Consider the following 15,171-nt stretch of genomic DNA (forward strand, 5'->3'; position numbering starts at 1 on the left):
GATTGGGAATTTGGTTAGGATGTCTTGTGGACATCTCAAATTAATGGTGAGGTTCTTATGGGCATGTCCCACCAGGAGGAGGCTCTGGGAATGACCCAGGACATGCTGGAGAGAGGGTCTCTTGCCTGGTCTGAAAGCACCTTGAGATCCCTTCAGAAGATCTGAATGGTGGCTAGATAAAGGGAAGTTGGGGCTTTCCTGCTAAAGATACCTGTGACCCGACCCGAATAAGAGGAAGAAAATGGATGCACATAAATTCTATGGTTTAAAAAAAAAAAAGTTTCTCACCTGTTACTCATTACTTGAGTATTTTCTTCTCTGTCTATAGATTGCATTGTAATAACATTTGCGCCTACTTGAATTGTAATACGTAGAGTCGTCCTAATCAGTTTAATTGATGTTAAAAACGTGACGTTTGTTGGAAAATGCTGGCACTTCCTGTATGTGGTGTCGAGCAGACGACGACGACACGGCAGCTACGCCATCCGGGAATGCACTGCAGCAACCCGTGTGCGCTTCGCAGCCACCGTAGAGGAGGAGCGCCCTCCGAACCCCGAGAAGAAGCTTCTCCTTGTAGCCGCGCGCTACTGATACCGGCACACTCGCCTACACGATGGCCGAGGGAGGCGGACCCGACTCGGGCGGCTCGGCAGACTCAGACTCGGAAATGCCAGTCACATCCATGGAAAACCAAAAACAAACTATCGGCTCGCTCCTGAAGACCACGCTGAGAAAGGGCGACGAATGGTGAGAAGAAGCCAAGCCAGGGGCCGACTCGGGGTGCCTCTGATAAGGCTAGCGCGAGCTTGCTAGTCTGATGCTAGCAAAGCTCCAAACCGGAAATGCTAACATGCTACAACAAGGAAGCTAACACCGTTTAGTTGCTACTTAAAAAAACACACAAATAAACAACAACGTGAGTTTTGTCATTCTAGTACATGACGTTTAAATCTTGTTCGCTAGTAGGTAGCCCATTTGTAATTTCTCACATTGTTGCCCCGCGTTCAGCCATTAACACTGGACACTTAATAGCTTTTGTCAGCAAATAGCTCAGCTGCACAATTACTGATTTTGTGAATGAACATTGGTTTCAAATGTTTCTATTTGGATTCAATGCGTTTTGTCGTCGGCTGATGCGGTGGATCACTGGCTCTTGTACAGGCCCTGTTTTCCGGAATCTGGATTCAACCACCAGTCGTTTGTCTGGTTAGCCGGGAAGACCCAGAACCATGACAGGACTATCCAGCAGTGTCATCATGTCGAGTTCATGGGGTAGTAGTGGGACAAGTCTGTACTTGGTACTAAATACAGTGTACTGAGCAAACGCTCCCCTATAGTTTAGACTGCCCCGCCTTGTATGTTCTGTTAGAATGTATCTAATCAGTCAGATATTGGATACACGGTAACTCATTTGGTTGTATAGTACAGATACTTAAATTTGTACAGAGTACTGATAGTTTATTATGCCATTGATCAAGTCGTACAGTTGTGATGAAACTAGATCATATATGTACAAGATTTTCCAAAACTTGCAGTCTGTCAAAAATACTACGCTCTTTGGAATGGCCTCTTCAACCTTAGTAGTAAAACGCACCAGTAATTTAGATTTTTTTTTCTGTGTGTAGGGAAACAAAAACGCAATTTTTGTGAAATTATATCATACCCCCATAGAAAAGTTGGTCAAAAATGGCTTCAAATTAGAATAAAACAGTTTAACGTCATCATGTACAGTATATCTTATTGATAGATTTTGTCTGCTACTTTGAGAACTCCTCTGATTGGCTGACAAGTTTTAGTTTGAAATATTCACTGATGAGCTCGTATGTCCTGAAATTTCGAGGGGTTCTCCAAGTCGAGACCTCAAATTACTGTGGCGTTTTAATTCACAATGTCACGCTAAATGGAACATTATTAATGAGAAGAGCAGTGTGGGCAGGAGAATGTGTAATGTACTTTAGTCATCAATTGTTTATTCCTGATTGTATTTATTATGGAGGATTTTAGAGCATTTGAAGTCATATTTCCACGTTTTTTTAAATAATATTTTTAGAACATTCCACAAAATGGAGGCCACTGTCATGTTGCTAGTTTAGTTTTGAGAGTAACTATTTTGCCACTGCGGTTATCGTTGAAAGAGTGTACGGTTTATGGCCTCTATTATTTTATTTCTACTTTCAGTTTCATGTACTGTTATCTTTCCATGTGATTTCTTGCAAGCAAGCTTCTTAGGTAAAGCAGATTGAGAATGGGGGAGCGCTCAAGTGATCCAGTGAGAGATGTAGATATCTGTATCTCAAGGCGTGTCCCAGTTGCATAATATTCAAGCCATATATTTCCTCATGGGAGGCACGGTGTTCGAGTGGTTAGCACGTCCGCCTCCCAGTTCTGAGGACTCCGGTTCGAGTCCAGGCTCAGGCTTTCCTGGGTGGAGTTTGCATGTTCTCCCCGTGCCTGCGTGGTTCTTCTCCGGGTACTACGGTCTCCTCCCACATTCCAAAGACATGCATGGCAGGTTAATTGGGCGCTCCGAATTGTCCCTAGGTGTGATTGTGAGTGTGGATGGTTGTTTGTCTCTGTGTGCCCTGCGATTGGCTGGCAACCAGTCTAGGGTGTCCCCCGCCTACTGCCCAGAGCCAGCTGAGATAAGCACCAGCACCGCCCGCGACCCTTGTGAGGAATAAGCGGTCAAGAAAATGGATGGATGGATATTTCCTCATCTCTCAGCCCGTTGAGTCCTTGCTTGATATCTAAAATTAGATACGTGCTAGCATGTCTTCAACTGTTTTTTTTTTTTTTTTTTTTTTTCCCCTACAGGTATCTAGTGGACAGCCGCTGGTTCAAACAGTGGAAGAAATATGTGGGCTTCGACAACTGGGAAATGTACAACGTTGGAGAGCGAAGCCTTTATCCGGGACCTATTGATAACTCGGGCCTGTTTTCAGGTAAACAAACTGATATTTGGTCACAGCCTCGTCTAACCTCTAGTCTCGAACATTGTTTAGGAAAGTTGCCACTATCATGTTTTCATTTTCATAATTTTTCCTTCCTATAGACCAGGACAAACAGGTCCTGAAAGACCATCTTATAGATGAGCTGGACTATGTCCTTGTGCCAACTGAGGCATGGAATAAGCTTGTCAACTGGTACAGCTGTTTGGGTGACCAAAGACCTATTGTTAGGAAGGTAATCTACTTTTTACTGTAGTTTTGTTTTCAGCTTTACTATTTATTTACCGTACTTATTACTTTCGGTTTCACAAGTATTGTCTCTATTTCCCCACCAGGTCGTTGAACATGGAATGTTTGTCAAACACTGCAAGGTGGAGGTCTATCTGCTGGAACTGAACCTGTGTGAGAATGATAACATGGACGTTGTGGTCACACGCCACTTCAGTAAAGCGGACACCATTGGTGAGAGACTTCCCAGAGGCTTGTTTAAAGGGAAAGTCAAACCAAACCATTTTCTTTGCAATAATGTTGCAAAGAAAATGTTGCCACTCGTCTAAACACATTATTCTGATTAATATTGTGTTTGTGGAGTATGAGTTAAAGCAACAAAATTCACCTGTTTTTATCCATCCCAAAGGGTGGCCACCTGCTGCCGACAGAATATAACATCACAGTTGCTCAGGTAACAACCAATCACGGCCCACCTCTGGCTCAGGTAACAACCAATCATGGCCCAGAGGTTGGCCGTGATTGGTTGTTACCTGAGCAATTATGATGTCATTTTACGTCAACAGTAAGTGACAAAATGAACGCCGCCTAAGATGGATAAAAATGGGTAGATTTTGCTGCTTAACTCGTATTCCACAAATGCAATATTAATCAGAATGCTGTGTTTAAACTAGTGGGGCTGCATAGAACATAATTGTAAAGAAACATTTTGGGTTGGCCTTCCCTTTAACCATTAGATTGCTCTTTTTCACCAAAGGCTGTTTTTTTTTTTTTTTTTTTCCTCCCCCAGATACCATAGAGAAAGAGATGAGAACGCTGTTCAATATTCCACAAGAAAAGGAAACGAGGCTCTGGAACAAATATATGAGCAACACCTATGAGCAACTGAACAAGCCTGACAGCACCGTACAGGATGCTGGCCTCTTCCAGGGGCAGGTAAGATGATCTGACATTGGTACATGTGGAGGAACTAAAAAACAAACAAACAGATATTTACAAGTATTCAATCCCTGGGAAAACACCATTGCATAGTGTATGTGTCATTCTGTGCAAGCACCTGGTATAAAGTATGAGCGGTGTGTAGACCACTTGAGAGGAGTGGATTGGTTTTTGGCACAGTCTTGGTTTTAATATCGCTTCTTTGTCCCCAAAGGTGCTTGTGATTGAGCGCAGGAATGAAGATGGAACGTGGCCCAGGCAAGCCTCTCATCCCAAGTAAATAAATAGTACCTTTTTTTTCTCTTTTTATGTAATTTGTTCCTTAACTCATTCATTCCCAGCTATTTTCATGAAAGCAACTGGATTTTGACAGATTTTGTAAGGCTCATAGTATATTGTGTTGTATCGCTGTAAAAACAGGTCACTTACCAAAAGAACGATTAGTCTCTTCTTTTATTTGTTAAAAAAAGTATATTTGTATCTGTTTCCGTTTTGCAGTAACTAGCATTAGAATATAGTTAAGTTTCATCATTATTCACAAACCTGTTGAACACACTGGGGGGGGGGGGAAGAGCATGTTTTAACACGGCCCTGGTTGATCGCTTATACTCTGCTGCCACCTGCTGGCCTTTATTTTGTCATAACTACCATTGCTTTAAGTGACCTCTTCAGGTCAAAAGCTGCATCAAAGCCTTCTGTGTGCTTTAGCATAGAACCCCCCCCCCCCCCCCCCCCTAAAAAACAAACAAAAACAAACGTATAAATACAATTTTGGTAGGGAAAGACAAAGTATTAAAAAAAACACGTATTTATACGTTTTTGGGTTTGAATGAGTTAATTGCATTTTCTGTTTTCTTTTCCACCAGGTCCAGTACAACCTCATCCAGGACTTTCACCACCTCCCCAAAACTCTCCTCCAGCTCTTCAGCCAGTATCTCCCCCGCCGTCATCAATGGAAACAGCAGCTTAGGGGCCAGTTACACGCTCAACAACAGCACCACGGCTGGCAGCAGGCAAGAGTCCGTATCTGACGTAACGCCCAAAGTTTCATTTATGAATTCATTTTATAGTGTAGGGTCAATGATGGAGGGTTCGCTGTTAGGCTGCCTCTCAGTTTTGGAGTCTAATACGGGATTCTGGCCTTCTTGTGTGAAGTTTGCATGTTCTCCCCGTGCTTGTGTGTAATTATGTGGAGAGCTGGAGACTTTAAATTGTTCAGTGGTGTCATTGTGAATGTCATTGGTTGTTTATTTATATTTGCCCTTGGGCTGTGAAATTAATTGAAATTCAATTACAATTTCAATTACACTCCACAATTACAAAATTGGCATAATCGTAAACAAAAAGAAAAGATTATTAACACCAATTTTGAGTTGTTTAAATGTATCTATTTGCGCAGTTTTTAAAATTTAAAATGACTAATTTAACTAGACTAAGTGCAATTTCTGTAGAAATTGCGTGGGACTGCTGAAAGCTGAATGGCAAGATCTGAATGCATGTAGAATGCTTATGAAGTAAATTGAGAGATAAATAATGAAATTATGATCTCCTTGTTACTGGACAATGCACTTTACCAACTGTGCCACCGAGCAGTATCAGACACCTGGTAATGATGGTAAGTTATACGTACGGAAGTGGCCGTGGAAAGTGATACTTGGGAAAAGTTTAATGTCTGTCCCATTTAAAATGAATGGGGAAAAGTTGATATTAAATGTTAAATTGTGCAAATACTATTAAGTAATGTGGAATCAGACGATATATATATCCCAGGAGGCGTGAATTTTTGAAGGTAGTTGACATTTGAACAATGTAAATTGGACGTATTATGTGGGAGTTGTTACGCGGCAAAAAAAAATGTGGAGAATAAAAATCACATTAACATATATTGTGGGAATGCTGAAACATTCCCACAATAAATCTTGTTTGGTCCAAAAGAAACTTGCATAATTATAGTGTTTCAACTAAATGTATTTCTCTTAATAATTTTTATGTTTAAACATTTTCTTCTTTTGCGACAGGTATAGAAGATGGATGGATGAATAGTGTACTTAAGTCTTGTAGTGGCCCTTTACTTACTGTTACAGTTCTACACATTATTAACAGTTAAATCAGCAGTAGCGTAGCTAGTTTGCCCGGCTTAAAGAAACAAATGTATGCAAAAAAAAAAGATAAACGATGACTGCATATTCAGGGACAGTGTGTTAGTAATAAAAGCAGTTGTTCAGATATTTGAATGTCTTATTTGAAGCGATGTTCTTGACAGTATTCATAACTGCTCTTCCAACAGACTGGGGGGTTATAATTCCTACAGCTCCTCTTACAACTATAGAGAGCCGCAGTCCCAGCCTGGCCTATGTGGTCTCAGTAATCTAGGCAACACGTGCTTCATGAACTCTGCTCTCCAGGTATTAACTTAACTGAAATATGTTTGCATACTTCTTGTTCACGTAATCTAATCTTGTACTTTTTTTCTTTTGTTCCCACAGTGCCTGAGCAACGCATCACCGCTCACCGAATATTTCCTCAACGACCAGTACGAGGCCGAGATTAACCGGGGCAATCCGCTGGGAATGCGGGGCGAGATCGCAGAGGCCTACGCTGATCTAGTGAAGCAGATGTGGCTCAGCCGGAGCAGCTCTGTGGCCCCACGTACCTTCAAAGTACGTCCTCTAAGACGACCATTTATATCTTCAGGCAAAGGATCTAACTTCCGCTTTTTTTATTTCCAGACCCAGGTGGGACGCTTTGCTCCCCAGTTTTCAGGCTATCAGCAGCAGGATTCCCAAGAGCTATTGGCCTTCTTGCTTGACGGGCTCCACGAGGATCTGAACCGTGTAAAGAAGAAGCCTTATCTGGCCCAAAGGGATGCTGAGGGCCGTCCAGATGAGGTAGAGCAGTATTTTTTGCTAATAAAATAGAATGGTAATACTCGTCTGTGGAGTGTTTGCTACACTGTGGCAATGTGTAGTGACGGAAAAACTCACTAGATTTGTTGCCTTTTTTTTTTTTTTAAGTAGTTGCTAAAGGGGTCAGAAATGTTGCTGAGTTGGCAACACTGAGTAGCCCTTGTGATTTGGTGTCAAAATGTTTTTTCTCCACTCTCAGTTGTGGTGGTAACAAAAAGCCATACTCTGCATTTGACAGAAAGAACCACCTAAAAAGTGTATGTTAACTTGTGCTGTTTTTGTTCTTCTTGACAGCAGACACCGGGATTTTTTTTTTAATTGCGTCATGCCTGTTGAACTTCATTTGATGACATTTTAATGCCAATGTAAAATTCTAACTTTTTCCTCCCAGATTGTCGCAACAGAAGCCTGGAAAAACCATCGCCTACGCAATGACTCGGTCATCGTCGACATCTTTCACGGCCTCTTCAAATCCACTCTGGTGTGTCCGGAGTGCTCCAAAGTATCGGTGACCTTCGACCCCTTCTGCTACCTCACTCTGCCTCTGCCCATGAAGATCGACCGAACCATGGAGGTCGTCCTTGTGCGATCAGACCCGCAGTCCAGACCCACGCAGGTGAGCTGTTTTACAGAACTTATGGGACAGTCACACGTGCATGCAAATTATTTCATTGTCTTGACACATTAATGCATACTACTTATATCACTAAATAATATACCTTCAAAACAAATGAATCAATCTATCCATTTTCTATAGTGTTTGTCCTTATTAGGGTTGTGGCTGAGTTGTTCTTTATCCTAGCTTACTTTGTGCAAAAGGCAATTGTAAGGCACAATATAATTCCATCTCTCCTTCACACCTATTGGGAATGTAGTCTTCAGTGAACCTAACGTGCATGTTTATGTGATGTGGGAAGAAGGCGGACTACTCGGAGAAAACCAAGAAGAGTGTTAAAAATTTGAGTACTGAACTTTAGAACTGTTAGGCAGACATGCTAACCACGTTGCTACTGGGGTGCCCACTTCATCTTTTGTTTATAGAATCAAACAATTTTTATATAATAATATTTAAAGTATGTATGAAATAACTTAAAAATTGCTTTGACCTTGGAGAATGTATGTATGTTTTGTATTACTGTGTAGTTCAATGCTTAATGTTGCATTTCAATATCTTTTCTTTTCACAGTATCGAGTTGTGGTTCACAAACTGGGCACGATGACGGACTTATGCAGCGCTTTGTCCAAACTCTGTGGAATTCCTCCAGAAAATGTTAGATGTTACACTTTACTCTGAAAATCAAGTGGGCTCGACACTATCAGATTGATTCTTACATTTTCAAGCTTAAACGGAAGCTCCGTCTGCTCACATTGTTGTATGTCTTCCTTTTAGATGGTGGTGGCGGATGTTTATAATCATAGGTTCCATAAAATTTACAGAAGGGACGATGGCCTCAATCAAATTGTGGATAAAGATGACATCTTTGTGTAAGAGATTTTCTTGATCAATTTTGCGCCCTTGTACTTTCTGCTTGACGGCACGTGTGCTGCGTTTTTTTCTGGCGCAGGTATGAGGTGCAGCAGGAGGACAGCGACACGATGAACCTACCAGTCTATTTCAGGGAGCGACATTCAAAACACGCCGGAAGCTCCTCCAGCACTATGCTGTTTGGCCAGCCTTTAATCATCACAGTCCCCCGGCAAAACCTCATAGCAGACGTTCTTTATGAGAAGATCCTTCAGAGGATTGGGTGAGAAGCCGCTGATAACAAGAAAAGCAGGCCCGGGTGTGTCCGTTCCTCAACCGATCTGTTTCTATCTCCCGTTGCAGGCGCTATGTGAAACACCCACCGAGCGCGGGGATTGAAAGCAGAGCCTCGGCTTCAGCTACTTTTGCCAGCTGCAGTCAAGTTCCTGAATGTTCCACATCATCCAGTGCCAATGCCAGCCTGGGTGGCTGCGGCAGTCCACTATCGGACGGCGCCTCCTGCAGTGCCAGCTCCAGTAACGGCAGCAACCACTCGGGGACGTGCACCGAAACGAACGGCGTGTATGATGGTCAGTCGCTAACTTGGCTTCTGGGCTTCTGAATGGGAATGGGTGGTTCAAAATTTCCTTGATTGCCTTCAAGGAAAAATGATCAATATATTTTTTTTTAGAGAAAAAATGTGACTATTTTTAAATAGCATAAAATACAAATTAAGGTCTATTGTCCCCACATAAAAACATTTATCGCTGAATTATTCATTTTTTTGCACTTGGTTTCTTTGTTGTAAAGGGAAAGGAAATCTGTCCACCTGTTCCTTTTTCTTTTTTTCCTTTATTTATTTTTTTAATTAACCACACAGCGACTATGTAGAGTCACAGTAATTTAAGTCATGGTAATCAATAAAATTTTAATTGAGGTAGCTGGACTCATGTTTGGTTTAACTAACAATATAAATTCTTAAACTTGATTGATTGATTGATTACGGGCAGTTAATTGGCAGCTGTTTTGCAGCACTTAGCATTAGAATATAACTAAAGTTTCATCATTATTCAAAAGTCTGCCTAGAATTGTGAGGAAACGGCTTGTTTACGTCATGGCCCTGGTTGATGTTATACTCTGCTGCCACCTTCTGGCCGTTTTTGTAATTACTACCATTTTTTTTTTCACCTGTTCTTTACAATTGAGCCTGCATCAAAGCCTTCATATGCACTAGCATTAAATAAATAAATAATACGTCTTTGGGACACTTAATACATTTAAAATAGAGTTTTAGTTCTTATTGGGATAACAAACTAGTTGAATGTGAATTGACACTGCCCAGTACAATTTTCCTCAAATAATCAATTAACAATATATTCCATTCAATTTTCACTGGGCATGATTGATTCATTGGTTATTCTGCCATCTTTGACTAATTTGCTCCCAAAAATGTATAAATATGTTCGATATTAAATGTCTTTAGTGTCCCAAAGACGTTTTTGTTTTTTTGGGGTTTTTTTGTTTCCTGCTAGAGCATACAGAAGGCTTTGATGCAGCCTCTCAACTGTAAAGAACGGTTGCAGAAATGGTAGTTATTACATAAACGGCCAGCAGGTGGCAGCAGAGCAAAGGAGATCAACCAGGGCCATGTTGGGGGAAAAAAGCTGTTACAATTCTAAATAGATTCGTGAATAATTATGAAATTTAGCTATATTCTAAATAATGCTAAGTGCTGCGAAACAGAAAAAGATATAAATATACTTTTTTTTTTTTTTTTTTTTCCCCTGATGAAATAGAGACTTTAATCTTCCTTTTGGTAGGGTCCATGTTTTTATAGCAATAGAACACACTATTCTGTGGGCCTTGCAAAATCAGTCAAAATCCAGTTGAAAAAAAAGCCGGTTAGTGAACAGGATTGCTTCAGTGAAATTGGCTGGGGAATCAATGAGTTCATTAGATCCTTTTTTTGAAAATCTTCTCAGGGGAGGAAGAGGCCATGGACCACCAGGTGAGTCCAGAGCCACAGAACGGCGAGTCTGAGAAGGAAGAAGAGGAAACATCCGATTTGGAAAACGGAACGAAAGAGGACAAGGCCAAGACGGGCTCCGCACCGACCAAGCTCTTCACCTTCAGCGTTGTCAACGCTTACGGAACAGCCAACATCAGCCCTCTGCCTTGTGAAGGAAACGTCCTCAAACTTAATCGTCAGTTTGTTTTATAATTACGCTTCTACTTTGTGTATTTAAGGAGCAGCTTGTTCTAATGGGAACTGTAATCTGTGCAGCACATTCCACTGTGGCTATCGACTGGGACTCTGACTCCAGGAAGATGTGTTACGATGAACAGGAAGCAGAGGTTCGTGCTTTTGTGCATTTGTTTATTTTTGTGTATTTTACTTTCACGTCGAGACGTTTTGTTCTTCAGGCATATGAGAAGCATGACAGCATACTCCAGCCCCAGAAAAAGAAAGCCACCGTTGCTCTCAGAGACTGCATCGAGCTTTTCACGACCATGGAGACACTTGGAGCTCATGATCCATGGTAACGAATCATTCTAAACTAGTTTTTATTTGTATTCAATTGTGGATTTAAATGAATAAAATAAATGTTATTTTTATGTGATTTTTTTCACCTTTATTTTCATTGTTTTCAAACATATATTGACTTCATTTTGTTTTCCAGGTATTGTCCCACGTGCAAGAAACACCAGCGGGCCACGAAAAAGTTCGACCTGTGGTCACTGCCTCGTATCCTGGTTGTTCACCTAAAGCGCTTTTCTTACAACAGATGCTGGAGGGACAAACTGGACACGGTGGTGGATTTTCCCATCAGGTATGCAAGTGGAGTGTGTCAATGTGGGTGTGTTTTGTGAGAGGGCGAGAAAAAAAAAGCTTTTACATTATTTTTCATGCCACTAGATGGCTCTGAAAACAAACTGACATTGTATTCTGAATAAGGAAGTAGATGTTGGACTTTTAAGAAATGACACTAATCCCTCCTAAAAGCAAAAAAAAAAACAATGACACCCTTATTTTCTGTGGTGGGTGTTGTGTGTCTAACTTTCAGTGTGCGTGAGTCACAATGGTTAACGTTTAAAAAAAAAGAAGTTAGACCAACAATTGTGGTTCAGCCTGTTTCCTCTTATGACCTCGTAAAGCAAGAACTGCAAACAGAAAACATTCAAATTCTGTTTCTGAATGCTGACTCATTCATACCACAGTTTAATTTAGTGTCTGTTTCAGTGACATATGTTGTGTTTTAACCAGGGATCTGAACATGTCAGAGTTTTTATGTGACCCCAAGGCTGGGCCTCACACGTATGACCTTGTCGCTGTGTCCAACCATTACGGAGGAATGGGAGGAGGTCACTGTAAGTTGTCATTCCTTCATGTTTTTCCTCAACCACTTGTCCACAACATAGTTGGACCAACTCGGCTGGCTGTGCCCTAAACCGCTGCTGGATGCTCATTGGTCCAGCAGATTTTTCTTTGTTCTAAATAAACAGGCACCAACATTAGCTCTGTAATATCATACAACACTGACTCCACTTTGTTGCAGCAATCTGATTTCTTCTGGGTTCAATCACCTCTTCAATAAAACATCCACTGGTTAAGTAAATTATAGGAGCATCCTATAGTTTAATAATTTCCTGCTGCAGCTGTTAAAAACCACTGTACATAAAGATGACTTGACTTGAAAATGTCACAAATAATGACTGTAAAATACACTCAGATGTTAAACAGAGGTGACAATTACGCCACACAACTTCCACAGAACGAGGAAACAGGAAGCAGTTTTGCAACACTTCTCAGACAGGTTGCATTCAAGAGTGGCACTGGATTTGTTTTCAAGCTATTTTTCACAGCTTTAAATTGGTTAATATTGCGAAAAAATAACAAAGTGGGGAAGGACTAGACTAGTATTGTTTTTATTTTTATATTTTTATTTTATTTTATTTTTTATTTTTTTCTTTATTTTTATTTTTATTTTTTTGTGCACATAATTCCTTGTGCCTTTCATTGGTAGCCATGTTATCCTTGGTGTTTTTACAGCACAAGATACATCACGATGATCACGTGGCTGCCCAAAAATGGCCGATACTGTACTGGTTGCAAAACTTAATTGGTCAACATGAATTGACAATTTTTTTCAGCGAAGAGTTGAAATGAACCATTTCACAGAATAGCTGGTTAGTTTGTAATAAATCTTGTGTTCCTTTACTAAAGGCTACTTGTACAATTGTTGATATAGCCCCAAACTTCCAGGCCATTTTAGCCAATCAGACAATTGAAGAAAGTCATGGGAATTAGGGATGCATGATAATGCTATTTTCAACCGATAAACCAATAATTTAGAAATTGCTAATGTCGATAACCCATATGTAAACCGATAAATGTTTGCAAAATGAACTTGAATGCAAATACACTTTGGAGTCCTAATATAAGTCTAACGTACAAATATATTGAAACATTGTGGAAAGCACCATGAAGCTGAATTTTATTGATATATCTGCTTCAAAGACAACCTGTAACTCATCTTGAGTTTGCCAAAACAAAACGGTCACGTTTTAAAAATGCAACAAAAAACAGTGAGGGCAGCATTTTAGGGAGACACGGTAAATGATGCCTCTTCTGTCAACACGAGGTCACACGCATTATGACATCACAAATATGCGACACCACCATAGGAGAGGGGGAGTGATTGAGGACGAGTTGGGCACAACTTGAGCCACAACCACAGCAGATGGACCAACGTGGCAAGTCTATTATAATCGGCGGATTTCTTTATCATCTGGGTGATAAGTTTGACATCAAATTGGTCGTAATGGAAATGGTACAAAAACAGCAATGATATTAAGGGGAAAGTCTTCATCACCAATTCTTGTGTGGACGTGATATGCTTCAGCTAATTCCTGTGCCAAGACATCTCGTGTTTCGTCAAGTTTATTCTTGTGGCGTGTGTTTTGCTAGTGAAAGTTGTGCTCACTGACCAATCAGCTAACACTTGCCTCTGTCTTGACAGACACGGCGTACGGCAAGAATAAAGTGGACGGGAAGTGGTATTATTTCGACGACAGCAGTGTGTCGTCCTCGTCGGAGGACCAGATTGTGGTGAGCTGGAACGCATTCCTCATACAATGCATCGTCATTTTGATCGCTTCCACTTCCGTCTGAGGCGCTCCAGCCTTGGTGTCAAGTGTCCCCGTTTTTGTAACCTTACCCTTGCCATCCCCCTGGCAGACTAAAGCCGCCTACGTGCTGTTCTACCAGCGCAGGGAGGAGGAAGGTCAGTCGTCCGCCTCGCCTGGAGGAGACCCCGACGCTGCCAACGACCACATGGACTTGAATTGAACTCGTGATGGCAAACAGACACACAGACGCTGCTTTAGTGACCAAGACTATCAGTTTATTCTCACCGTAATAATATACTCTTTGAGTTATGTCTATGTGGTCAGCTGAACTGAAAGAATAATAAGTAAAGCTAGTTAAGAGGGAGATGGTCACTGGATGAACAAAAAGCTTGACGCCCCCGCCGCGCAGAGCAGTACAAATTTCTTGTAAAAGCCAAATGCAAAAGCTCCCCTAAACCAAAGTGTTTTGATTTGTTTTGAAAAGCCTGTTGTGAGATATGAACTCCACTTTTTTCTGGACTCTGTCCCCAAAATGAGCCGCCTGCCCCCCCACACACGTAATTGTGGTAAACTGCAAAAAAAAGCGGCCTTTAGTTTGCTGCTGTCTGACTGATACAGAGGCACTTCGTGAATACAACATCTACCTGCTTCTGGTTGTACAGCCTGGGAATTCAGGGTTGTGATCTGTCATATATTTCCAAACTTTTTTTTTTTTTTTTTGCAAACTGCTTCATGAATGCATCGCTGTATTGAAATGGCTGATATTTGATGTCTTACAAGCACATTGAGTTAGGAGACATAAAGTAGAGCTTTATTCGATTGATCCTCCTGGTCAGTCTGCATTATTATCAAATGGAGGCAGGCCTAGCAGCATCCAGTCAATGATCTTGCTCATTTCCTAGGCTGAATAGATTTACAATATATCAGACGAGTCTGATATCAATCCCATTAAGCAGAGTTAGTGGATGCTTGATTGTGCTGCTGATTCGAAGGCACTTGAGGTATTAGCAGTGGTCGTTAATTAAATGACTGATCGCTGCCATGTCGAGGCAAACACTGCATCTCATAATTCAGTCGCTAAAACATAATCAGTCTTGGGTCACTGAATCCAACCTTAACCGAAATGATGTAAATAATCACACTATTTTAAATAGGTGTAAACATTCTTGTCCTCATATTTATCATGCTGATATCTACGGGATTTGTTTTTAAATGGAAAATATTTGAAGTCAAACTACAATAAAGACTGGATGCCTCAATGCTTTGTTTGGAATCAGTGCGCGACCCAAAAAGTGACTTCCAAAAGTGGTAGCTCGATGAGCGTAAGGGGTTGCCCAGGCGGGCATGTCCACTTTTTTATTTTTATTTTTAATTTATTTTTTTTACATCTTGTCTGTGTGTCCCAGCAGTATTGGTATATGAAAATGTCTGGTTTTCATTGTCGTGTTGTTACCATGACTGGTAGACTGCTTCCAAATCGATTTCGAGCAGATCGGGTTCGATACTTTTTTTTTACCATGGGTGTCCACGGTACAGACTAGCTTAACACTTTTTA

The 15,171-nt window shown here is 41.1% G+C and overlaps 1 protein-coding gene across 3 annotated transcripts; it reads left to right on the forward strand.

Annotated features, from left to right (window-relative positions):
* The first annotated feature begins 436 nt into the window (after nt 1–436).
* usp4 (ubiquitin specific peptidase 4 (proto-oncogene)) lies at nt 437–14,875 on the forward strand. Of its 3 annotated transcripts, none has more exons than XM_077529659.1 (22): nt 437–747; nt 2,815–2,942; nt 3,053–3,183; nt 3,284–3,410; nt 3,967–4,112; nt 4,330–4,391; nt 4,982–5,134; nt 6,403–6,520; nt 6,602–6,775; nt 6,845–7,003; nt 7,413–7,637; nt 8,208–8,291; nt 8,412–8,506; nt 8,587–8,769; nt 8,850–9,076; nt 10,469–10,690; nt 10,771–10,841; nt 10,911–11,026; nt 11,168–11,317; nt 11,752–11,855; nt 13,508–13,596; nt 13,726–14,875. In XM_077529659.1, exons 1-22 carry the CDS (start codon nt 614–616, stop codon nt 13,834–13,836), a joined length of 3,009 nt encoding a protein of 1,002 aa, XP_077385785.1. In that variant the 5' UTR covers nt 437–613; the 3' UTR covers nt 13,837–14,875. The 3 variants fall into 3 exon arrangements, with proteins under 3 accessions (XP_077385785.1, XP_077385786.1, XP_077385787.1); XM_077529660.1 differs by having other exon boundaries at nt 438–747; nt 4,982–5,128; XM_077529661.1 differs by lacking the exon at nt 437–747 and adding an exon at nt 796–2,727.
* The last annotated feature ends 296 nt before the right edge of the window (nt 14,876–15,171 follow it).

This window comes from Festucalex cinctus, chromosome 8 (assembly GCF_051991245.1).
Source record: "Festucalex cinctus isolate MCC-2025b chromosome 8, RoL_Fcin_1.0, whole genome shotgun sequence".
Taxonomy (NCBI): domain Eukaryota; kingdom Metazoa; phylum Chordata; class Actinopteri; order Syngnathiformes; family Syngnathidae; genus Festucalex; species Festucalex cinctus.

What these genes read in the sequence shown, in the direction of transcription:
- usp4 (XM_077529659.1), top strand. Translation starts at nt 614, where the DNA reads ATGGCCGAGGGAGGCGGACCCGACTCGGGCGGCTCGGCAGACTCAGAC. An exon ending in CAGTAAAGCGGACACCATTG is followed by an intron (nt 3,411 to 3,966) that starts GTGAGAGACTTC and finishes TTCCTCCCCCAG; the next exon opens with ATACCATAGAGAAAGAGATG. An exon ending in GTGGAATTCCTCCAGAAAAT is followed by an intron (nt 8,292 to 8,411) that starts GTTAGATGTTAC and finishes TCTTCCTTTTAG; the next exon opens with ATGGTGGTGGCGGATGTTTA.